The following is a 25,096-nucleotide window of genomic DNA, read 5'->3' as shown; positions in this document are numbered from 1 at the left end:
GTGTCTTGAGATATTATTTAAAAGAGTTGACTGCCTCATTAGTCCCTAGCTTTTGGGGTTGTGGCACCACAGACCCCTAATCAAAAAAATATCCCTAGATAACTCTAACATTTAATATAATCACGACTGAGGTTCTTTCGGACTAAAACATTCTCATGCCCTATAACGAAATTTTTGTCACTCCACTTCAACGTTGACGTCGTCGTCCCGATTTCATGTCATTGTATTTATCTATTTTCTCCCTAACTTTCTTCTATTATCAAATTCTCACAGTCACAAGAGGGAAGGGGTTTACCGTCTCATCTTAGATGGAGCTTTTATCATTCCACGTACTCCTTCCGTCCCCCATAATTTGTCACCATTTGATCCGGCACGGGTTTTAAGAAATGTAATAGAGCGTGGGTTAAAAAAGTTGGTGGCATGTGGGTCCTACTTTTATATATTAGTTTTATAATAAAATGTGAGTGAGAATGAGTTTGTGGAATATGAGGTCCACTACCAAAATGATAAAAGTGAAAGGTGACAAATTTTTAGGGACGGATGAAAAAAGAAATAGATTACAAATTTTTAGGGACGGAGGGGGTATGATTTTTGAAGTGGAGATAATAAATTAAAAAAGAAAATAAGTAGAGAGGAAGATATTTTTATATTTATAAATATGTTATTTAGAGTGAGACATCTAAAAGGAATTACTCCCTCCGTCCCGGATAATTCGGGTCACTTTGACTGGACACGAGTTTTAAGAATTGTAATGAAAAGTGGGTTGAAAAAGTTAGTGGAATGTGGGTCCTACCTTTATATATTAGTTTTATAATAAAATGTGAGTATGAATGAGTTAGTGGAATATGAGATCCACTACCAAAAACGGTAAAAGTGAAATGGGACAAATTATATGAGACGGATCGAAATGGAAAACTAGGACGAATTATCTGGGACGGAAGGAGTACGTGTTAGTAAAACGAAGGAGTATATATTTCCGTTTTCCAAATAAAAATATTCAAAAATGGAATAATTTAGGGTGAGAAAATTATTCTCTCTCCCAATATGCTAATTGAATTCAATGTCTAAACACCCTCAGCTCGCTCGTCTTGTCGAAAAATTTCTATCTTGATGTTCACTGCTTCGCAATTTCCGCCCAATTGTTCCTCTTCTTTAGGGTTTTGATTATTAGCATCTATAGATTTAAGAAGCTGAGTGTTTCCATCAAATTATGGTTTTGGAAGTAATTTAGGTAAATATTCATTCAAATTCTGCGTGTTTTTACCTGATGGGTTACGGGTTTTCGCAATCATCGCTTTATTTCGTTGATGCTGTTTAGTTATGATCACGGATTTTTCCTTGGGAAGTGGAAATTTAAAATCTTGATATGGATTATTCCCGCGAAAGTGCAATGGTGTTGATTCCGACGCGGTTTGTGTGGCGTTATGGTGGGAGAATTGTGTATATTAGTGGCTCTTTTACCGGGTTAGTCGATTTGCTATTGATTTTTGTTGTCTACTTTGTTCTTTCTAGGATCAGCTTTTGATTTAAGCTGTGCTTATGCTAACTTTTACTTTTGTTATTGTTATTGTTATTGTTATTGTTATTTAAAAGGTGGACACAATGGCCAATGACCCCGGTTGAGGGGTGTCCTACAGTGTTTCAAACGATTTGCAATCTTCCACCCGGTTGTCACCAGGTTGGTTGTTTATGTACTTGGAGCTTCCTAGGGTGAAGAAATGCCCCAAGTGTCAACCAAGAAGGCAAATTTAGTTCCAAATTTGACTGTAAATAGCCATATTATTGTTAAATGACTGTTGATAAGCAACTAATTTGGTGTTTCCCATGAATATGGTATCTGTGTATGGCATGTGCGTTTGGTTATGTTACTATTTTGATATGTTCTGTGTCATAAATTACTGAATTGCGTAATCAAATTGTTTACCTCTACTGATTCATAGCTAGGATAAATTTGCCATCTGCTTTTTGTATCCAATTTTCATAAATTTAGCTTGTGGAGTTATGTACCGTTTCAGTTCAAAAACTGCTTCTTTTTCTGTAGTACAAATTTGTGGTTGATGGTGAATGGAGACATGATGAGCACCAGCCTTCTGTCAATAGTAACATTGGAACAGTGAACACTATCCTCTTATCTACAGAAGCTGATTACCTTACTCCAATGCTGAGCCCACAAGCGCCTCCTTCTGGTCATGGTTCAAGCATGGATGTTGATAGTGAGGGCTTCCAACGCGTGGTATGGTATTCCTGTGCTCATCTTTACTTCCTCTGCCAAACCTCTAATTTTAACATTGCACTTATTAAAGAAGTTAATGTGATGATATTTTCTTATTCAGTCACAGTGGATGTAAGTCTATCTTATTGTTCATCTTTATTACAGGTTCGGCTGTCAGATAGTACACCTCCCGAGCCCTTCCCTACAATGTCAGAGGCTGACATAGATGTTTCTCGTCATCGTATAGCTGTATTCTTGTCAGCTCACAAGGCATATGAGTTGCTCCCTGAATCTGGGAAGGTCTGGATGATCTGTCCCAACATTGTCTCTCTTGCTCTTCCTTTTTTATCTCTTTGATTTACTCAGTCTGTTTTTCAGGTTATTGCTTTGGATGTTGAACTCCCTGTAAAGCAAGCATTTCATATATTGCATGAACAGGTACCTTTATTTGTTAAGTGTCTGTTCTTTAATGTTAAAGTTATTGCCTACCAGACCAGGGCACTATGACTAACATACCTCTGGCAAGATGGTGTCTTGGTTGTCTCCGCTGTCTGTTCTTGGTGCTTTGTTTGACCAACTTTCTTCTGGTAAAGTTACGAACTCTTAAGAATGAAAAATATTCATTTCAGGGGATCTCTATGGCACCCTTGTGGGACTTTTCAAAGGGGAAGTTTGTTGGAGTTCTTAGTGCAATGGATTTTATCTTGATTATGAAAGAGGTAGAGCATTCTGCCATGTTTCATACAGAATTATCTTTCCTAATATACTCCTTTACCATAGCTGTTCTCCTCCTCCTTGACTCCTTGTGCATTTCCACTTTTGTAACCTGATTTTTCGTGGTTATATAATGTCGATCTAACCTTAATACAGAATCGGCATTTTAAAGTTAGTCTGTCCTTCATGCAGAACGCTGTCGATAGATCTTTCTCTCATATTTGACTGGCAATGCACTGTGAAAACTCAAAGATCTCATTCTGATATTTTCTATATGTGCTAGCAGCTTGGTAGGCATGGGTCAAATTTGACTGAGGAAGAGCTCGAAACGCATACCATATCTGCTTGGAAAGAAGCAAAGATTTATCTGAATAATCAAATTAATGGCCAAGGAGCAATAGTTCCAAGACAACTTGTACAAGTAAGTGTTCATATTGAGGCGCTAAATGCCAGCATGAATATTGTGTACGTTGGGCCGATCATTTTATTTTCTATGCACAGGATTGATAGATAGATGATCTTTTATACAGATATCCTTCTGCATATTTGATACTGGCATACTGCTGATCAAACAATAAGTATAATAACTGCCCAATATACCCTTATTTTGTTGATGTTTTCCACCATATGATATAACCCTGGTTGGACCTGTTGGACCTTTTGTTTGTTCTTGTTTTGGTACGATTTAATTTATTTCTTATTGTCATTTATTTCCTTATATATTAGATACTTCCGTAAAAGCTTTATATTGTTGACTTGTAAACAAAAATATGTTCTCTTATATACACTGGAAGTTTTCCAGGCTGGGCCTGATGACTCCTTAAACGAAGTTGCTCTGAAGATTTTGCAAAGTGGTGTAGCAACAGTTCCCATTATTCATTCTCCTTCAGCAGATTCCCCGAACAAAAATCTATTACACCTTGCTTCACTTTCCGGGATACTAAAATGTCAGTATTGTGGACCAGTCACTAACGGTTTCAGTGTGTTTGAACTATTTTCCAGACAATATTTAGCTCCTTGTGGGTATTAGTAATTAAACATGTTGCTTTGCAGGTATATGCCGGTTTTTCAGGCATTCGCCTGGTTCATTGCCAGTACTTCAATTGCCAATTTGTTCAATTCCTTTGGGAACTTGGGTTCCTAAGATTGGAGAGCCAAATCGCAGGCCATTAGCAATGTTGAGACCCAGTGCCACTCTTGGTGCAGCATTAAATTTCTTAATTCAAGGTATCCAGATACATACTAGAAATGGGAGACTTTGGAGTAGTCACATTTCTGTTTCATCTTTGTCTCTATGCAGTCTACTTTTTGTAGCGAAACAGCGACCCAATTTTTCACTAAATTGTCTTTTACTTTCTTGGATGTAGCTCAAAGTTACTGAGTTGTTCCATATGATGGTTTTATTTTATTTTGGTATAGCATGAATTTATGAAAAAAAAATTGACTGACCTTGTAGTTCAATAATTTCAACTTGGAGGCATTACTTATTTTATATGGTTCTGCAGAAAAAAAATCAGTTTGACGAGAAAAGGAAACTAATTCAAACATATTTATGATACACTCCAACCACACTAAACGCCCTTCCTCAAATACATAAATTTTTCCTAGATACTAGTATATTTTTGCCCCCCCTTCAATGAATCCTGGCTACGCCCCTCCTGGGATCTGAATAGATGGTCCCTAGTTATTTCAGACTTATGTTATATTCTGCATATACATGATTTCAGACTCATTCCTTTGCAGCACAAGTTAGTTCAATCCCAATCGTTGATGATAATGACTCTTTATTGGATGTATATTCTCGAAGGTTAGTAACATGCGTATACTGCTGTTTGTCTAATCACAGGTGAATCTATTTCCCCATTTGGAATTATATTAATTAGTCATCATTTTTGCAGTGACATAACTAGTTTGGCCAGAGACAAAATCTACACACACATTAATCTCGAAGAAACTACTATTCATCAGGTAAACACATCTATCGAGTTCGCTTTCATGCTAAAATCGCTGTATCTGTGAATATTAGTTGCATGGTGTCAGTGTGACAGTCCAGTGCCACGCCACAGTAGAAATTGCAGTTTTTATGTTAGTTTGAAAACTCATTCTATGGAATGATACTCATAACTTAGAGTATATTGCTTCTTCTTGATTTCTTATTTTTCTTCATCTCCGAATTGCAGGCGTTGCAGTACAGAGATGACCCATTTTCAGTATACGGCTCCAACATTCAAAGATGTTTTATGTGTTTACGTACAGATCCTCTCCATAAAGTCTTGGAGAGGTTATCCCAGCCAGGTTATAGATTCCTGCTAGTTTGTTTTAAGACGTTTTCTTGCACCTGATCATTTTCCATTCCCTTTTGACACTACTTATATATATACACTGATATACACACAACGTGTTACCTTTTCCTCCGATTCCCATTTTGCATGCTTTTCTTCTCAGGAGTGAGGCGTCTGGTTGTGGTTGAAGCTGGAAGCAAGCATGTTGAAGGTATTGTTTCGTTGGGCGACGCATTCAGATTTCTCATGGGCCATTAAGCACATTCAACAGTGTATACAATCGATGTTTCCGCTCTCATTCTTGCCTGATTTTAAAGTTGATAGGCTGAAAAGATGAGAAATGTAAGTGAATGTAGTTGCTCCATGTCTCTAGCATCTCAATTTTTTTAGAAATAGGCAAAAAGTTCTACTATTGAAATTGGAGAAAATAAGAAATGAAATGGGAGGAGGGTGGATGAATTTTCTTTTCTTTTCTTTTCTTTTATTTATTTATAATTCTTGCCATTATTTGGCCTCTTATCTCTGTTACCCTTTTTTTCTGCTATAATTGAAAGGAAAAATGAAAAAAAATTCTAACATGTATCTGACTAAGGCCGATGAATTCTGGTGCTTGTCTCTTATTGTTCATAAACAAATTTATAAGTTAAATTAACTTGACAATTAATTTAGTATTTGGAAAAAATGCAATCAATTTGATTTTAATGACCAAACTTTCTACTTCTTGTATTACCAAATGTTTTGGAAAGCATGTGACTGCGTAGCTCTTGTTATTACTTTATGAAAGTCGCAACGTTTTAGCTATACAAAGAAAACTCATTAAAAGATTATTAATTATAGGGCCTAATTCAAGCCCAAAAATAACTTTAGCGAAAACTGCAAATAGCATCTCAATCCAACGGCCAGTACCTTGAGGAAAAAAACTAGTCAATCAAATGGCTATTACTCCATTTTCTTCATTCAATGTTGACAAAAAATGAAAGATAAGATGATCAAGAAAACGAATTATTTACACTATCAGCAGAGTCGGATCGCGATCGCTGTGTTATATCGGTATCAATGCCATTATTTGGTTCCTGATGATGCCCATGCACTTCTGTATTTCAGTGTAAACAGGAAGATTCTGCGAGCTGCGTGGCTGCAAGCTTGTTACGGCAGAGTCCAGAATCTGTGCCACATCTGATGGAGGGAACTGCCGTTGCGTACACTTCTGTGACCACACAAAATGGGAACATTCAGGTGCACTAAAGAATTTGAATTAATCCTGCTGGTTAGTGCTTATGCGTGTGTTCCTTCGTATCAATTTACCTGAATCATAAGCAAAGTTGTGACGCATTTGGAGATCAGATCGACAGGAATTTGATATTCTGTGTCGGGTGCTTTAGAATTAGATTCCTGCAAGAAATCTCACATTTATTAATGGATCCCAGTTTTAGGCAGAATCACAGGCTAAATATTCAACTCACGTAATCCTTACCATAGGCACGCTGGAATCATCAGAGGGAAGCCGACCGTTAACATAATCAATAGTTTCCTCAATCTTCTCAGTGGAGCCCTCCTTGTACTTAAGAGATGCCATCGCCTACAGAAATATATACATATAAATTTTTTTATAAAGAAAGTGGAGCACATGATGAAATTCTGGAAAATAAATGGCTTCTGGGGTTGTCTTCGTCGCATAGCATTATTGCAGGAGTGTATTTATGACAATATATTACTGTTCTTACATAAGTAATTGAGTTAGATGCATTTTTCTATAGGTACCTGCATAGCTGCATCCACCATTACACATGCTTTTGTTCTCGAACTATCGATGATCTCAATCACGTGGGGTCCCAATTCGTTAGTATGACATGCAGAACGGTCAAGAGAAAATTCGATGCCAGGATCAGCAGAATTGGTGCCTTGCCCGAGCCACAAAAGTGGCATGCTTCTTTGATATGTATTCCTCTGTCTCAAGCAATATATAGCAGAAGAAACCTGCTCCAAGTAAAAAAAAATGATTACAAAAACTCAATAATAATATTACTAAAATACTCTCTTCAGTTTCCTGTGTGGAGGCATCTATACCTGTTCATTGGCTTCATTCAACTGTACAAGTACTGCAGCATATTGTTTTTTAAACGGCTCAGAGTCCCGCAAGGAGCTATGACTGTCAATCTGATCTCTGGATACATCATCGTTCATGCGCCTCAACTCTAGAACAACAGCTTCCTACACGTAAAAGAAAGTGAGATTATGCCAATTGATGCAACAAAATTTTGACACGCAGTTAGAATTTCAACAAATGAACATCCACCAATGACAGGCGATGGAGAGGACGCTGATTTTTTTCAAAAAATCTAACCAATATTAAAGCCTACAGTAGAATTTGATTATAAAGCAGCTTTATAAGCGTGAAACATCAGCTAGTGAATGGTGAAACCTTTTTCTCAAGTGCACGAGTCACATCAGCGAGAGCTTGAACATCAGCTTCCTTCGCCTGGATTGCGAATATGCTGCTTGTTGGTGATTGAGAGTTTCAGCAGATCCAATCCTCATTTGCAGATTAGTATTTGGGCATGAGACCTGATCAAAACAATTTTAACTTCAGATACTTTTACTATGAATGTAATACTTTGGTTGTACCTACCACAAAATGAATCAATGCAATCAAGACTGCGTATAAGAAATAGTAGAATGATTATATTGAAAGGTTTCAAACAAATGCTATTTGGAAATTGGAAACATGCAGTGTGAAAAGCGGGAGATATCGTCAGAGGCATCAACCTTGTCACCAGGGAAAAGTTTTATGTACTCTTGTATTCGACCGCAAACCTTTAGCTCTTTGAAATTTTCAAAAAACTTATCAGCAGAAATTGGCTGCTTCCCAACCAATGCTGTAGGCAGATTCTCGAGAGGGTTCAAAGGCATGCAGTCGATGTCCTACCACAACATAGCATCAAGTACTTAGATTGAGAAATAAGCAATTAGGAAGACTGAGGCACATAACGCTTGAGAAGCCAATAATTATTTACATAAACGGAAAATGTAAACAGTAGCACAAACACTGCTGGCTCCAGTCCTGAAATTAAATGATGGGTGTATGGCCGCATGTAACACAGCATTTAAACAATTTTCAATTGCAGAATCATCCACATAAAATAAAATCTATGAGTAGAAAACCACAAGCGAGGATGTAAATTACCATGACAAATTCAACTCCTAGCTCATGACGGTCAAATTGGACCCGGCACCTAGAATGATCCACAGTCAGCACACTTCCATCATGGAGCTCCCTGGTTTTTGGATGGATGGCAGTGATACGTTGTCCAACCGATACTGTGTAATGTGTTCGAACGGAATCCCGGTACTGATTAAGCTTCTCCTTCTCTTCCTTTAGGAACAGCTCTGAAAATCGCCGTGGTTTACCAAGAGAACTGCTTCAAATCAACATTATTAACATTATTATCAGGTAATATGGTGAATCGCAAAAAGATTGAACTTGTCAAAAGAAGACGTATACCTTCTAATGACACCCCACTCTACATGAGTTAATCTTGGAACGTGGCCCAATCCAACGTGATACAAATATTCAACAAACTCTCTCTTTGCAAACCAAGGATAATCAATGGCACTGTAGAACCATTCATAAATGCACCATCTTCTCAGATGAGGATTTGACAAGCAAATGGACATATTTTTCTGCATGACACGATACAATAAAAGAATGTTGAGATTTGGCCTATTCAACTAACATATTGAAAAAAGTGGGGGAGCACCAAACCTTTGAATTATGTGCTCTGCCATCGATTGAAGCAATAGACAGCTCACTTTGCGCGTTTGAGATGTTATCAAGACATTTTTGTGGTTTCTTGAGGTCCATTTTACGTCTGCTCCTGACTTTAGTTAGTAAGTTGACCTGATTAACAAAAGGAAGCTGTGCAAATTGTGCTGGCTCACTTGCTTCTTTTTGTGTATCAGCACTGGAAGAATTCTCTGAATTTCTTAGTAAATGTGGTGAGACACTTTGAGAAGATTTCTTATTTCTATTCATTAGTTTCTTCCCAGGATCTCCATCCTAATGATAATAAATGCCATAAATCAGAAAGCTCTCAACCAGAGAATTTTTTTTTCACAGATGCATACCCTGCTGAAAATCAATGCAGTACATAATGCACAATAACTAATCCCTCCGTCCCTCTGTAGTAGAGGCATTTCTTTTGGGCACGAGATTTAAGAAAATTTTGTTAAGTCGGTTAAGGGAATAGAGAATAAAGTAGGAAAAAGATAAAGTAAGAGAAATGAAGAAAGAATAAAGTAAGAGATATGAGATGTGTTACTTTTACCAAAAAAAAGATTTGACTCAGCTGCAGTGGGGCAACCCTAAAAGGAATACAACTTAGCTACAAAGGGATGGAGGGAGTGCATTATTTCAATAGGGAAAAAGAGTCAAACTATTAAGATCGGTAGCATCTATGAATACCAAAAAATTTTCAGAAGAAACACCCATGGTTTCAGATTCTCCATTGTTAGCATTTATGATATCTTAATTAAGAAGAAAACATTCCAATCAATAAGACCAGTAGCATCAATGTACTCCAGAAAACTGTGAAAAAACTGCCCACCTTAGATGCTTGCATCTTATGTTTCCTTCTTGGTGTTTTGGTGTTATATAGTTGAAGATCCCGATCTTCTTTAAGGACAGAACTAGTAACTGAAGCTTTCCCAGGTTTTGATGCTCTACTGGGTGCAACTTTGGAACTTGAGAGTGGCTTATGCCCTTTCATTCTTACCCCTGAGTATCTACACATTTCTTTTTTCTGGTTCACTGGCAGAGATCCTGTCGACAGCAACTCGTCAAGTGGATCATGACCTTCATCTTTAAATTGCAGCCTTGAATCCAATGAATGAGAAACTTGAATATCTGCGAGTGGGACAAGTAATAACTCTGAGGAAATGCTAATGTGCGGGAACATAAAATGGTATCATTTGATGATGGTACAATCATCAACTGACTACTCAAAATGCTTTTCTAAATCAAGAAAATGAACAGTGTATTATAAAAAGCATTATGTTGCTTACAAGTCAGGCAAATATAACCCCGACTCCAATTGATTGGAAATAACACAAGTTTCACCTCTTTACAACAATATAAGAGCTTAATGAGGTAAGAAATTTTGAAGATCGGATCCCAGGTAATTTCTGGAACAATATCATCAATAGGTCCAAACAATTGAGGAAACATCATTTATTCAGCTATTATTTATTCAGAAGAGGAAAAAGTGAGTGTTGGATAACTTACCATCTTCATCTCCTGTTGGCATCATCAGTGACAAATCAGCCAGTGTTTGTAGGGCATCGAATGCTGGAGCATCATCTAAACAGGAAGGAGAGTAGATTAAGCTGCAGCTGATGCTAATAAAACAGCATACGCTGTTGAACTACTATCCCTTAAGATGAAGGCCAAATAATGCTATACAATGAGATCTCTAGCCTCTTGAAAAGTGAGATATTCAACATGTCCATAATTAACAAACCGTTTGGTCTGTGCATTGATCAACCAATACAGAAGATTCTCTTATATCACACAGGAAATACTAGATCATTATAGTTGGTGCAAGACCCCCCCTCCCTAAAAAAAAAAAAGAACTAAATCTGTTAATAAACTGCAGACCATAAACAAAAACCACTAGTTCTAAACTATATATATATATGTTCCAACAACATCGAAGCCTTATAGTACATATTTCAACATTTGTAAATTGCAAAATTTGGAAAGGGGCAAATACTCCATGGCCACATTTTCAGAGTGACATACAAGATGATATTTCAGAGATGAATGATACTTGTGTACCTCTTCCAAAGAGAACCTTTTTGCTCTTCTTTCTCTGACTCTGCACAGAGGACCTCGAAATCTTGGTATCGGTAACCTCTTCATGAAAGTTGTTTCTCAGTGCTCCAAACTCCTGACCTTCTTCTGTTCCACTACATTCTTCCTCGATGTCTCCAAGAGAGGCTCACTATTATTACCGATTTCATAATTCTTGCCTCTGAGTTTCCTTGTCTTCTCTTTCACAGATTCAGTGTCAGCCTCTGTGCTACCTTCTAATTCTTCTTTATCCAAGGCAGCATTCTGGTTGCTGGTCATTTCTACTAGAGAATGCTGTTACCAAGTGTGGGCAAATGAGTTGGGTATAAACTATACTCCCTCCGTTCCATGTTAATAGAGTCATTTTTCTATTTTGGGAAATTTCAAGTTAATTGAGTCATTTCTATTTTTGGCAAAAAGTGATTCTCCCTTTTACTTTATTCTCTCTTCATCTCTCTTACTTTTTTCATTATCCATTTAACACATTAATCTTAAACTCTGTGCCGAAAAGAAATGCCTCTATTAACAAGGAACGGAGGGAGTACATTTTTCTGAACATAAAGTCAAACCACTACCTTTCTCTGGACACATCTAAAAGGTGATGACAAAACACTTTCAGCTATTTTACTTGGTGTCCGTGAAACCTTGGAAGAGCCAACTTTTTGTGATGCCTCTGCCAAAGCAATAGCTATCTCCTGAGCTACTTCATCATCATTGGCATCGGCCTTTAGCTTCAAGCCAGGCCTTCCGGTAGAAACACTACTTTCCGCATTAAACTTCTCATTTGGAAATGAAATGGGCAACCTTGGTGTCCTTTTCCCGACAGGACAAGGCCAGCTTCCTGCAGAAAACTCAAATATATAACTAGGTAAAAAATTTATGGTCAGCAGGGGGGATATCTGGGAATATTATGTACAAACAAGAATATCGACACACAAATTAATAATCCAGTTTAGGAATGCATATATTCAGGAATATGAAACATAGATCATGCAATTTGGTGTTTTAGTACTCGTATCGATCCTTCTCTGACACCTACATGATCTTAGAAGTAACTTCCTGGTCCATCCAGCCAAGAAATGCAGAGCAAACAAAATCCAGCAGGGCTAAGAAAATTTGTGAATGCTGCATAACCACACGTATTCCGAGACTACATAAAACAATGCTTTACCTCCAGTTCGTTTCTTCTTCAACAATGATTGGAAACCATAATCTGGTACAGTGACTAGGGAATGTGAAACAAATTGATCATTAGATAATTTAGATGCAGTAGGCTGGACATTGCCATGGGCACGCTTCTGAGTCTTTCTAGATGATGTCCCATCATTGCTTTCCAGGTCACTGTCACTTCCTGCCTGTCAAGCCAAGATCAACTCAACTTAGTAGAGGCATAAAAAGAAAGCATTAATTAGATAGCAAGAAACTTATTACTCCCTCCGTCCCACAAGAATATGCACTCTTTCTTTTTTTGTCTGTCCCACAAGAATATGCACTTTCAAATTTGGAAACTCTCTCTCTAATGAGGTGGGACCCATTCTCCACTAACAATACCTTAATTACTTTTTCTTTCTACTTCTCTCTTACTTTATCAATGGGGCATTAAAACTAGTGTTCAACCAAAAGTGCATATTCTTGCGGGACGAAGGGAGTAATACTAAATGACAAACAAAAATATTTTAGGCATACATGAAAGAATAAGATTTGTGAGTTTAACAAAAATTCTTGTCTCGTAATTCAAACTCTAAACAGGTAGGCACTTGGCTACAGTTGCATTGAAATTCAAGTAGGATGCCACTTTCTGCTATCATTATTCAAGCCATTTCCTGCTAATGAAATGCCACTTTTATATAAATAAAAACGATAAAAAAAACATGCACATGAAGACATACAGGAAAAGGACAGACATGGATAGTGATGCACCAAAAAACTATCTCAACAATCTGACTACTAGTACAATGGTTTTCACAAACATTTATCTTAACAAAGAACTGGTCACCACTTCCCAATATCAAATTTGACAGTCCTATTTTGTTTGTAGAGGTTCAGCTAGCTAACAGAATTAAAGTAGTCTCACCAAATTGCAGTAATGATCAGTCATCATAGCAATCAACCCATCTGAAGAAGCAGTTCCATGCGGAAGAGATAAGTATGCCTGAGATTGAAGAGCTCAGAATGGTTACAAAACTTGTGTTGTTGAAGCACAGGCCTCCATGGCATCATCTATGAATTTTTTGGGTGTCAATTTTTTACTAATTTATTATTGGTATCAAACAGTCCAGTTTGGTCTAACATAGCCCCTTTACTGATAAAGTAGTTCTGTAACAGTGCAGAGAAAGTGGACCAAACTGAAATTTTCAACTAAATAGCAAGTGATCCTTCATAGGTGAAGATCCGCCAATTAGTTTAGGTTTCATACGTTATTTCATTCTACTGAAGGAAATTTACAGCATCAATTAATGAGATAAATAAGAAGTGACATCGTCATGACCTTTACAGAATATACTGTCCGGTCATAACCACTAACAGTTGAGTTGCACATGTACAAATTTATGAGTAGTGACGATAGGCTATCAAGTATCAACTTTGTTCAGATGAGATTTCTTGTCAAAGGATATGCAGTGTATTAATCACTGTAGGCAACACAAATCAAAAACCAAATTTACCCTGTTCATTGTGTAAAGGGCCTCCACCATCTCTGGAGAGCGATTGCTCACAGCACTTGCAGTCTGTTCATGTAAGACAGCAAAAACCAGCCACAGCAATCAAATTGAAAGTCATAAATTAAAACAGACCATAACTAGTTTGCGTCATGACTCACGAATAACCAAATTTTCTAGTTATTTCCTTTTCTTTCTTTGTTATTATATTTCTGGTAGGGGTGTGATCAATTGCTAACTTTCTTAGTTGCTAACTTGCTAATTCATCAACGCAGTAATTTTGTTGGACTTTAATATAATGTGTTGACATTTTTAATACACAGCATTGATGAGTTAGCAGAGTTAGTAGAGTTAGCAATTAAAATAGTTAGCAATATAATGCACCCCATTTCTGGTATATAGCAACCACATTACAATAAAGCACAAATATTATTAACAAATTAATATTGCCTCCATCCCATTTAAAGTGAATGCATTTTTTTCATCATGAGATTTTATGCAGTGTTGTCTAGTGTGTTAAGTAGAGGGAGAATAAAGTAGAGAGTGATGTTTTTATTTTTAGAAACTCACTCATCATCATCAATGGTCCAATACAAAGGCTAATCTTTTTCCAGTCTTTATTATACTTGCGGTAAGCAATATAAAAACGGGATAGCTCTTCAGTGGTCAGAACAATAGATCTGCAAGAACAAAGAACAGCACAACAAGAATCATGTCCATAATAACTGTAGTTGATAATATCCAAAAATCTCGGACGTTTTTTTCACTAGACATAAAATCTGTTTATTGAAAGCAGTAGTCTGAACATATGCAAATGGACTTTCTTTCAATCTAACTTCTGGCAACTCTGTCCGAACAGATGGAGAAAAATGGGACCCAAAGTAGTCTCCTATCTCCATAAGGTTAATAATACAGTGTGTAAATTTCAACAGCAATTTGAGAATGTGTATATATGAGGAGAAAGTTCATAACATAAATTTCTATATCTGATTATTCCCTCGTGGGAAATATACATGAGATTGCAAAAACAACATAACTGACATGAAGATAACCGTTGGATCATTCGGACAATTTTGATTGCAACAGGAAACTCAATTACAAGTCTCACCCGGCTACTGTTTCTTTTGGCACTATCATCATCTTTGCTGGGAGAATCTTCTTGAGCATGCCGCCTATTCACACTTCTAGATTTTTTGGATGGACCCATACCAGCTAAGTACTAATGCACATGTGCAACAAAAATTATAATCAATCACAAAAATTTAATATGATCAACTATTAATCTTAAGTTTTTTACATTCACTGTACTTATTAGTTATTAATATACTAACATGTATGCATTGTACTTTCCCTCAAATTATCATTCTTCGTCATGCCATTGGAGTACTAAAAAAATGCAAGAGTGCTTAAGGCACCAAAAAAAATTACACTGATAGTGTTCCATTACAAGTTAACAACCATAGAATAGCAGACTGAGAACAACGGAAGAACACACCATTAGTGGGACCAAAGAAAGCAAAGTCTGACATACAATTTCAATGGAAAAACCTATATCTAACCATCAATACTGAACTTCATGCGTGACTGACATAATCTTCACAGAGCTAGGTAATCAATTTATTAGAATAACACGAAGGAAAAATCACCACGCCTTCCACTCTTTATATTTCAAAGGTGTTGTAGATATAAGCTCCAATTTAGCATTCAACAGAACTGAAGCTGCACACACACTCTCCGAACATGACACGCAGACACGCATCATAGCTCATTGAGAAAAACGCAGCTAAGAGGTCTCAAAATTAAGCATTCTTCAAATCCTCACAGAAAAAAGTGGCTTTACAATTTTTCAGCAAAATCACATGGAGTAAGATGGGTTATCAACTAATTGATCAAATTCAGTCAGATGTAGAACAGACCAATTCCACCGAAGAAAACGAAAAAGGAATCAAAGAAGGAAATTTTTAAACATCTTTGACAAAACCACACAATTGATCGACGAAAATCGAGCCAAATTCAGTAGAAAAAAAGTAACACCAAACAATACTTCAAAACCGAAAACTGCTCAAAGCTCAAATTCAATGCGCCTTTTCACTTCATTTACCTCTACAATAAATTCAATTCACCATAAGATGAAGAGGATAACGACAGTTTGCGGGGTTTAGAGAGAGAAAAGGAGTGTGTTTTAGAGCGAGAGAGAGGAAGGTTTGAATAATGGAGTATAAATTTGGGGGAGTTAATAACCGCGAAATTCTTCTGATTTCAGATTCTTGATTTTCAAAGGAGGCGTTAAATTTCAGTCGAGTCCATATACTCTATCATTATCTGAAATGAGCCCTCTTAGTTTGGGTTTCCTCTGTTTCAACCTACATAGTTTTGAATTCATGAACGATTGGTTTGGAAATTTCAATTTAGTTGGGAATAGCTAGAGATGCCCAAGGTTTTCGGTTCAGGCAGTTAACCGTGAAACCGTAACCGGCGGTTCCAGTTCCGAACTGGAACCGTGAGATTTAAATCGAACCGAAACCGTCACTTTTGGAACCGTGGTTCGGTTCAGGTTCCAAAATTCCAGAACCAAAACCGCCGAAAAACCGTGAAACCGAGCCCAAACCGCCTAAAACCGCCGGAAACCGGCAGTTCAAAACCGTGAAAACCGTAAAAAATCGTCTGAAAATCGGCGGTTCAAAATCGGAACCGCCGGTTTTTGAACCGAAACCGAAACCGTGAAATAGCCTCACGGTTCGGTTCTGGTTCCACATTTCCTAAAACCGGAACCGCCGGTTCATGAACCGTGGGCATGTCTAGGAATAGCCATAGACAATGATGCCTAGCTCAAGTGAGGAAGTTGATACATGTTACTTTGATCGGACATTAAGCACCGACACCAATTCATCTGTTTTCTTATCATTTCATATCCATAGCTAGTTAAATTATACTCTATCCGTCTCACATTATTTGAGTCATTTTTATGATTCTTGAAAATATAATGCTTGATATTTCTACTTAATATCCGTTTGGTTGTTTGTAAACAGTATGAAAATGTATAAAAAAACATTGTTTCGTCCTCCATATTGTGTTAGATTGTCTTCAATGTTCTTCACACAGACCCAGTAAAATTCCAACGATCTGACTCTAATCCTTGTTAGCTAACAATAATTTCTCTACATCTCATTCCCATCCTAGGCGTGGCAAAGTGAGTGTCGTGTTACTATCTTTGTGTGAAAGTATTTCACATTTCCGGAACTACCCCTACCTCTCAGCGACGAAAAATCAAAGCAGTTGGAGTGTAAATCAACGACCCCTGCATGCCAATGAATAAGCCAGCCTTCGACATCAGGTCCGACAAAATGAGGTTAGCTTTACAACGCGATTACTCCGTCTAATTTTCACAAAAACGTTTGGGGCAATTTGCAGGAACGCATCAATCAATTGAACAACCCCTATAGAGGGTTCCCCTTGATTTAAGGCATTTAGCAATCGTTCTTTGAATTTGTTTTGAATTCCATTGTCAAAAATATTTGGGCATACAATTTTTGGGTGAAGGTTAAACTATGAAAATATAGTGTTTAAAATATTATATAGTGAGGAATTTTTTTTGTGAAATAAGAACCCAATATTTTTTAGTTAGGTTTAACTATGCATTTAGAGACACCTTATTCATAAAAAATGTCATGACCTTATAGTTGAGGATCTAAGTTAGAAGGTACCCCTTCCATCCCAGCTAAAATGACACATTTCTTAGTCGAAAACGAATTTTAGGAGTTGTTGGTTAATGTGGTTAATTGAAGATAGATGGAGTGGGTGTGCGTATTAAATGGAGAGAGAAAGAGAGTTGAATACTCCCTCCGTCCCCGATTAAGAGTCACACTTTGACCGGGCACGAGTTTTAAGAAATGTAACGAAAAGTTGATTGAAAAAGTTAGTGGAAAGTAGAACCCATTTTTTATATTGGTTTTATAATAAAATGTGAGTGAATTGAGTTAGTGGAATGTGAGACCACTTACTATTTATGGTAAAAATGAAGTGTGACTCTTAATTGGAGACGGACCGAAACGAAAAAGTGTGACTCTTAATCGGGGACGGAGGGAGTATTTAATAGTAGAAAGAAAAAGGTGGTTGAATGTATTAATTGGAGAGGAAAAGTTATCAAAAATAGAAATGTGTCATCTTGGTTGGGAGTTATGACAAACTAAAAAGGAAAGTATGTCATCTTAGGTGGGACGGAGGGAGTAGAATTTGTTGGGATCATTTTGGACTTTAGAACTTTTCAAATCATACTCTCTCCGTTCCATTCAAGATGTCAATCTTTCATTTTTAGTTTGTCTTGTAATACCCCAAATTTTTTCTACTTTTTTTATTTGTCATCGAAAGACGTCGTTTGTGCATCTGAAAATTTTTCGCCTTTGTTTCTTTAGCCAAGAGTAGGATTTTACTATTGGGCCAAACAATTATTAATGCCAGCCCAATTTGAAACCCAGTTGTTATGAGCCCAAAACATATTTTATTCTGAGTCCAATTTTGGAGAAGCCCAATCAAGATTTAAACGCATGTGATACTCCTCAACTCAAAGCTGTTACAAGGAAATCTGGCCACGATATGCCGTGAGTCACCAGGATTTAGATCAGCAACAACCAATATATATATACATGTTCTACCACATCACACGTGTTCCACCATTCATAAACCTTGAAGAAAAAATATAGAGAAAGAACTGAGTTAGAGAAGAGAGTTTTCGGCCGTCTAAGAAGGTAATCATCGGTCAATTCTTAGCAATGAATTCCTTGCATTTATTTAGGATAATTCTGAATCATCGTGTGCTCTGAACAAAGTTTCAATCTTTTAAGTTTAGTCTTTGTCTCAACTGAAAATCTAATCCCCAAGAAACAAATCAACATCGATTAAGAGAATTAGGATTAGAATAAGAATTTGAAGGAGAGGACTTACCTGCCGGGAGAAAAGAGTAGCGACGGAGGTGTGGCTGCGGCTGCGGCTGCGATGGAACTTGCGGCGGCTCGGCGTGTGAAACGAAGACGACGGCCAGAGGCAGTAGCGCCGCGGCGGTGGAAAAAGCAACGGCTGGTCTTCGACGGAAGGACGTGAGGCAGCGCCAATTTTCGCCGGGGGAAAGTTTTTGGGATGAGAGAGATGGGAGTTGGTTTTGTTTTGTTTCTGACTTGTATTTTCTGTGAGAAAGAGAGAGAGATGTGAATTAGGAGAGAGACCGAGAGAGAGAAGAAGTTGGAGTCATGATCTGTACTTCTAAATTTGGAATTTGTAGCTCCGGATTCGAGACATCAAATTGAGAAGAGAAAAGAGAAACAGGGATGGAGGGAGTATGTTATATTGTGATGTTTTCAAAAAGGCTATCTCCGCAAGTTAAGGTCGAAACGAGAAAATCAAGTTAAGGAAATTAAACGAACGAGGTGAACTTTTCTATCCTACATACTAATGTGGATAAAATATCAAATATTTTGAGATGATATTTAGTTATGCAAATGATGTTGTCTTGCCATAAATGATTTATTTTATGTGTATGAAGCCTATCTGTTTGGTTGGAACATAAGAATCGAATTCGGATCCGAGTGAGGGTGGTGTCCCTACTCGGATTAGTGTACACAAGTGACCGTTGGAAGGTGGCCACCTTCCACGGCACAAAGATGATATAAGTGGAGGCCGATGGGAGGTGGCCACCTCCCCGACTGGAGAAAGATGTAAGTGACCGTGGGAGAGCACCATCTCCACGGTACTTGGTGTTCAGATATGGCAAAAGTACAGAAAGAACTTAGACTGATCAGTTGAATTTTAGCTCCCAAAGAATTTAGTAAGCTCGGGGCTTTTAAGAGAAAACCCTCGAGTGTTACTGTGATTGCATGACAATATTTTCATTTTATGTATGTATATTTCGGCAATGTGTTCACTAAGTATTTTTATACTCAGCCCTGCATATATTTCTAAATGTGCAGGTTGAGCAGTGACGGTGGAGAATGCTGAGCAGAGTTATGATTTTCCTTTTATTTTAAGTAGAGGCTCTCGGCGGTGCATGTCTCCGTACATGTGACCGCGTTCATTCCGCTGCGTATCGTCCTTCTATACTCTGATAAATAATTATTGAGTAGTAAGATTTTCATTAAAGTTCTTATGATTAAAAGTTAATTAGAAATTGTTTTCCCCCTTATTTCTAAGTGAATATTCAGTCATTGTTTTATCCCCCCTTTCTGTTCCCCTCTTCTTATTTCCCACCCCTAGTCACGGTTTCCCGGCTTTGAAATCCTTAGCAAAGTGCGGTCGTGACATGTCTCATATCCGCTTTTTAATTTGGAAATAAATCATTCTCTCATCTTTCTTCACTGGAATATTGAACTACCTTTTTTCTCTCTACTTACCATATCTAATAACTCCTCCTAAAATCTGTTGAAAAGTAAAATGTAGAAAATAAAAGATACTCAAAAGCTCTAAGGACTACATTGCACTCCCTCGGTCCCCAAAGAGTATTAACTATTTTCTTTTTCATCTGTCCCTGAAAAGTATGAACTTTCTAATTTTAAAAAGTCAAACAACATATTACCCATACACATCTTTTTATTTACAATTTATACCATTACCATTAACAACTTACACCATTACAATAATGTGGACCCCACTCTCCACTAACATTATTTTCACTATCCTTTCTTTTTCCCTCTCTTACTTTACCCCCTATTTCTTAAAACTCATCCCGGACCCATTGTCCATACTCTTTAGGGATTGAGTGAGTATTAAGCTTGAATTGTTGTTGTTGATACATAGTACGTAGCTATTTATAGGTCTCTAGATATAAATATACCTAGGAACTATACTTATTGGAACTCTACATTATAAATGCTATCTCCTCTTTCCAACAAGTTGGGACTCCACGCTTTCTCTTCCCGACATACTTGAGACACCTCTATCTTTCCAATACCCCCCTCTCAAGTTAAGTATTGATTTTTTTCGACACTTCTTGCACGATCTTCACTTTGATAAGTATTTTATGCTGTATTCAGGAATCTTTCACTTTTCATTGATAGTTTATGCTCGTATCATAGAGCTTCTTCAATTCATCATTGATAGTTTGTACTCGTATCAAGGAAATTATGCACTGGTCATTGGATATATTATATATTTGACTAATTGCATTCGACCTGATATTGCCCGTGCAGTGAACAAGTTGAGTCATTACACGAGCAATCCAAGCAAAGAGCATTGGAAGGCTCTTGTATGCGTTTTGAGGTACTTGAAGTATTCTCAAAACTATGAGCTACACCTCTCGAGATACCCCTGGTACTTGAAGGGTACTGTGATGCAAATTGGATATCCGACAACAAACACTCACTTTCTACTAGTGGATATGTTTTTACAATCAAAGGTGGTACTGTCTTGTGGAAATCCACAAAACACACATGTATAGTCCAATCAATAATGAAATCAGAATTCATAGCTTTAGATAAAGCTGGTGTAGAAGACGAGTGGCTTGGGACTTTACCAGTTTGCATACCTTTTTCTCTTGTCCATGTACTACAAACCCTTCGGATTGTTCCATATAGATTTCATCTTCTAGTTCACCATTTAGAAACGCAGTCTTAACATCCATTTGATGAATATCAAGATTGTGCAATGCAGCAATCATGAGAAGCACTCGGATAGATGTAATCCTCGTTACAGGTGAATAGGTATCGAAGAAGTCATGTCCTTCCTTTTGTTTAAAACCCTATACCACCAGTCGGGCTTTATATTTATCCACTGTTCCATCGGCCTTAAATTTTCTTTTAAGTACCCATTTGCACCCTAAAGGTTTAGCACCTTCGGGTAGATCAACCAACACCCAAGTGGCGTTTAGCAAAATTGAGTCAATTTCGCTTTGAACAGTTTCTCACCAATGTAACCCGTCTGGGCCATCAAAGGCTACGTTTATTGACGTTGGTTCTTTATCCAACATAAAAGCAATGTAGTCAGGACCAAATGTTTTTGGTGTTCTGACTCTACTACCAAGTCTTAAGACTGCATCACTTGGATCAGGCCTCACTCATTTACGCGATTTAGGCTCTTCATCTGCTGATTTAGAACTAGTGGCTTCATCCATTGTTTTAGAACTAGTGGCATCATCTTCAATTCTCTTCTCAAAATTGATTGTAACTTCTTTTTTGTCCTTGCAAGGAAATGTATTTTCGAGAAATGCTGCATTCCTTGACTCCATTGTTGTTCCTACTGTTATAGTCGATATTTCAGACTCGTGAACAACAAATCTATATGCACTACTGTTTAGTGCATGAAGATACAATCAACTGTTTTAGGGTCAGTTGTAACTTCTTTGGGCGGGGGAAACATCACCTTCGCCAAACACCCCACACTTTGAGGTATTTGTAGGATGGTTTCATTCATTTCCACAACTCATAAGGAGTGATGTCCTTTCCTTTGAGTGAGATTTTGTTTAGGATATAGTTGGGTGTCATGATAGCCTCCCCCCACATGTTATGGGGTAATCCTAAACTTAGTAGCAACGCATTCATCATCTCTTTTAGAGTTTGATTTTTGCGTTCTGCAACACCATTAGATTGTGGTGAATGTGGAGCAGTTGTTTGATGAATTATACCACTTGCGTTGCATAATTCCTCAAAAGGGGCTACATACTCGCCTCCTCTATCACTTCGAATCGCTTTGATTTTACAACCAAGTTACTTCTCAACCTCGTTCTTATAATTTTTGAATGCTTCAATTGCTTCATCTTTACTTCTTAAAAGATAAACGTAGCAATATCTCATACAATCATCTATAAAAGTGATAAAGTACTTTTTACCACCTCTAGTTTGCACTATCCTTAAATCACGTACATTCGTTACATAACCTTTTTTGAGGGATTTCCCAAACTTATACTCCCTTCGTCCCATGTTACTTGCACTTTTACTTTTCGGCACGTCACAAACTCCTTACATTATTTATAGTTTAAGTTAGAATTAATGCATTTAATAAATATGTTAGTTTAAGTTAAGAGGTCCTTTATTAAGTGACGTCTCATTACACTTAAAATTCTAATTTAATTACACAAAAAAATCAATCTCAAATTTACGGCCTAAAATTAAAAGTGCGAGTAGCATGGGACGGAGGGAGTACAATGCAAACCTATCAGACTCAAATACAAGTTTAAACCCCTTATTAACTAGTATTGATCCTGACACAAGGTCCATGCGGATGTCCGGGACATGCATCACATCATTCAAAGTTATTGTGACACCAGACGTCATCACGAGAATCACGTTTCCAATGCCGAGGACTTTGGACGATGCTTGATTCCCCATATTGATCTTTCGCCCTTCAACAGCAGTGTAGGAGGCAGACATGAGCAGTAGCGGCGATGTCGATGTACCAGCCTCCCTTGTTATCAACACGGTTAACCTCTTCAGTGACCACGACAATGAGGTCATCTTCATCCCAGTCCTTGAACTTCTTCTCAACTACGTGTGCTGTCGGCTTATTCATCTTGCTGCGGCAGTCTTTGTCAAAGTGGGGAATTTTGCCACACTTGTAGCACTCGCCTTGAAATTTCTCTGAAGGCTGCTTTTCCTTCCCCTTGTCCTTCTCATTGGGACGACTTGGGCGAGGGCGTTTGTTGGAGGGACCGTCCCGCTCCAACAAGTTGGCTTTGTCCTCAAGTGGACCTTTAGCCTTTTGATCAATTCTGTGCACATCCGCTTCAATGCGCAGTTTCACGATCAAGTCTTCAAGAGTCATCCTTATTCGGTTGTGCTTGAGGTAGTGTATGAAGTCCTTCCAACTAGGAGGAAGCTTCTCAATAAGTATGCACCGTACAAAGTTGCCGGGCAAGGTCATCCCTTCAGCCACGAGTCTGTGGATGATCATTTGGAACTCTTGAACTTGTTCCATGACCTGGTCGAGAGTCGACCATTTTGTAGTCCATAAATTTGGATACTACAACATGTTCAGTACCTGCAGCATTGTCGATACTGTACTTCTTTTCTAGACTTTCACACATCTCTTTTGATGTGGTTACAGCAGAGAATACATTGTACAAGCTATCATCTAATGCGCTTAGAATGAAATTTTTACAAAGATAATCTCATTTGCGCCAAGCTTCATAGTCTGCCATGATCTCAAGCCTCGTTTCTTGATCTATTGGCGTGGGCGGCTCGTTTTCCGTGATGAAGTTGGCGACGCCCAATGTTGTCAAGTAGAACAACATCTTTTGGTACCACCTTTTGAAGTCAGATCCTCCAACTTTGGTGGCTTTTCGGCAGGTGGCATCATTCTTGGTGTCAATGGTGCCGCGCTTGGTCCATGATAGGAACCAATTCCGTTGCCCCCGAAGGAGCCAACATTGTGGTTGGGCATAGAGCCCCCACCATTCTTGTTGGGTGCAGAGCCCGCCATGGTCGTACCGGACCCGAAGGTCCCAACACTCGTGTGAGACCCGAAGGCCTCGCACTCGATCCGCTAAAGGATCCACTAAAAGTGGAACCAACAGATCCACTCGAGGTGGATCCACCAGTGAGGAAGGGGTTCGAGAACCCCCATGAGTTTGTTGATGACGAGGTGAACCCAAGGGTTGGAATCATCGTCGGAATCGACGACGTGTTGACCAGAGCAGTGGTCGACATGGTGGAAGGGGTGGCAGTGATGGTGGTGGCCGGAGTGGTGGCAGCAACAGTGTTGGATTCAGTCGACATCTCCAGCAAAGGTGTTAAGTTTCGAAAGTTTTAGTTTCAGTTTATAGGTCCAAATCCCTTCAAAGGCAAGTCGTATCTCTTCTTACGATTGTTGGGGATTCTGGGATTATAAGAGATAAACACTAGTCGGGCGTAATACAATCCAAAATAAAGAATAAAGGAAACTAAACTAAAACGAAATTACAACGTAGAAATTGAAACAATAAACCGTAAAATAGTGGAAACAAGCCGAGTCGAGGAGGCCTCTTTCCGCAAAACGAGATACGCTCCGATAGTGCTCTCGGATTGGCGTGTCGTTCCAAAAGATGAAACGGCTTACGTCTCTGATGAAGCAGCACCGCAATCAACAAAGCTCCGGCAAACTGGATGGAGGAGAGTGCAGAGCTCTTGACATAAAAACAATGCAGAGAGAGGAGAGAGCTTATGATGCAAATGCTTGTGAATTCTAGTGTTCGTTGTTCTCAATGCTAGAATGACTAGCCTATTTATAGGCTCAATCCACATGCAGAGGTCAACAACCTTGATGGTTGTCATCATGGATCATAAAGACAGAGTCTGTAACCGTCGGGGGTTACAAAATGTTACGGATTTTGAATCCCGGATGTATCTGGACATGTACATCCTGAAGTAAGTATCAACTTGATCAAGTCTGCAATAAGCTTGATCAGTTCACTGGTCTGTGCCAGCTC

At 38.2% G+C, this 25,096-nt stretch overlaps 1 protein-coding gene and 1 pseudogene across 6 annotated transcripts; one reads left to right on the top strand and one right to left on the bottom strand.

Moving 5' to 3' along the window:
• The first annotated feature begins 1,013 nt into the window (after positions 1 to 1,013).
• Positions 1,014 to 6,878, top strand: LOC125200819 (sucrose nonfermenting 4-like protein). Of its 5 annotated transcripts, none has more exons than XR_016135498.1 (15): positions 1,014 to 1,464; positions 1,594 to 1,678; positions 2,042 to 2,233; positions 2,378 to 2,512; positions 2,591 to 2,650; positions 2,842 to 2,931; positions 3,213 to 3,347; positions 3,729 to 3,873; positions 3,980 to 4,153; positions 4,670 to 4,733; positions 4,825 to 4,894; positions 5,107 to 5,221; positions 5,372 to 5,550; positions 6,313 to 6,444; positions 6,688 to 6,878. XR_016135498.1 is itself a non-coding variant. In XM_048098598.2 (14 exons), the coding sequence occupies exons 2-14, from the start codon at positions 1,367 to 1,369 to the stop codon at positions 5,464 to 5,466; spliced, it is 1,458 nt and encodes a 485-aa protein (XP_047954555.1). In that variant the 5' UTR covers positions 1,014 to 1,231; positions 1,319 to 1,366; the 3' UTR covers positions 5,467 to 5,678. The 5 variants fall into 5 exon arrangements, 2 of the variants coding, with proteins under 2 accessions (XP_047954555.1, XP_047954554.1); XR_016135499.1 differs by having other exon boundaries at positions 6,636 to 6,878; XR_016135497.1 differs by having other exon boundaries at positions 6,313 to 6,878.
• LOC125200821 (protein ALWAYS EARLY 3-like) lies at positions 6,033 to 16,002 on the bottom strand (annotated as a pseudogene). The gene is made up of 20 exons (XR_016135500.1): positions 15,815 to 16,002; positions 14,805 to 14,932; positions 14,316 to 14,393; positions 13,720 to 13,780; positions 13,131 to 13,208; positions 12,228 to 12,411; positions 11,632 to 11,897; positions 11,042 to 11,350; positions 10,490 to 10,564; positions 9,813 to 10,111; positions 8,972 to 9,265; positions 8,711 to 8,889; positions 8,393 to 8,624; positions 7,910 to 8,130; positions 7,631 to 7,792; positions 7,276 to 7,419; positions 6,970 to 7,185; positions 6,683 to 6,787; positions 6,514 to 6,600; positions 6,033 to 6,415 (listed from the first exon to the last, which is right to left on the bottom strand). The product of XR_016135500.1 is annotated as a protein ALWAYS EARLY 3-like (transcript).
• Between the last annotated feature and the right edge of the window lie 9,094 nt (positions 16,003 to 25,096).

Source organism: Salvia hispanica, chromosome 2 (genome assembly GCF_029641045.1).
Source record: "Salvia hispanica isolate PSC_SH4W2 chromosome 2, Shi_PSC_v1, whole genome shotgun sequence".
Classification (NCBI taxonomy): domain Eukaryota; kingdom Viridiplantae; phylum Streptophyta; class Magnoliopsida; order Lamiales; family Lamiaceae; genus Salvia; species Salvia hispanica.
Note: the sequence above shows the minus strand (reverse complement) of the source record. Positions and strands in the feature narration are given on the sequence as shown.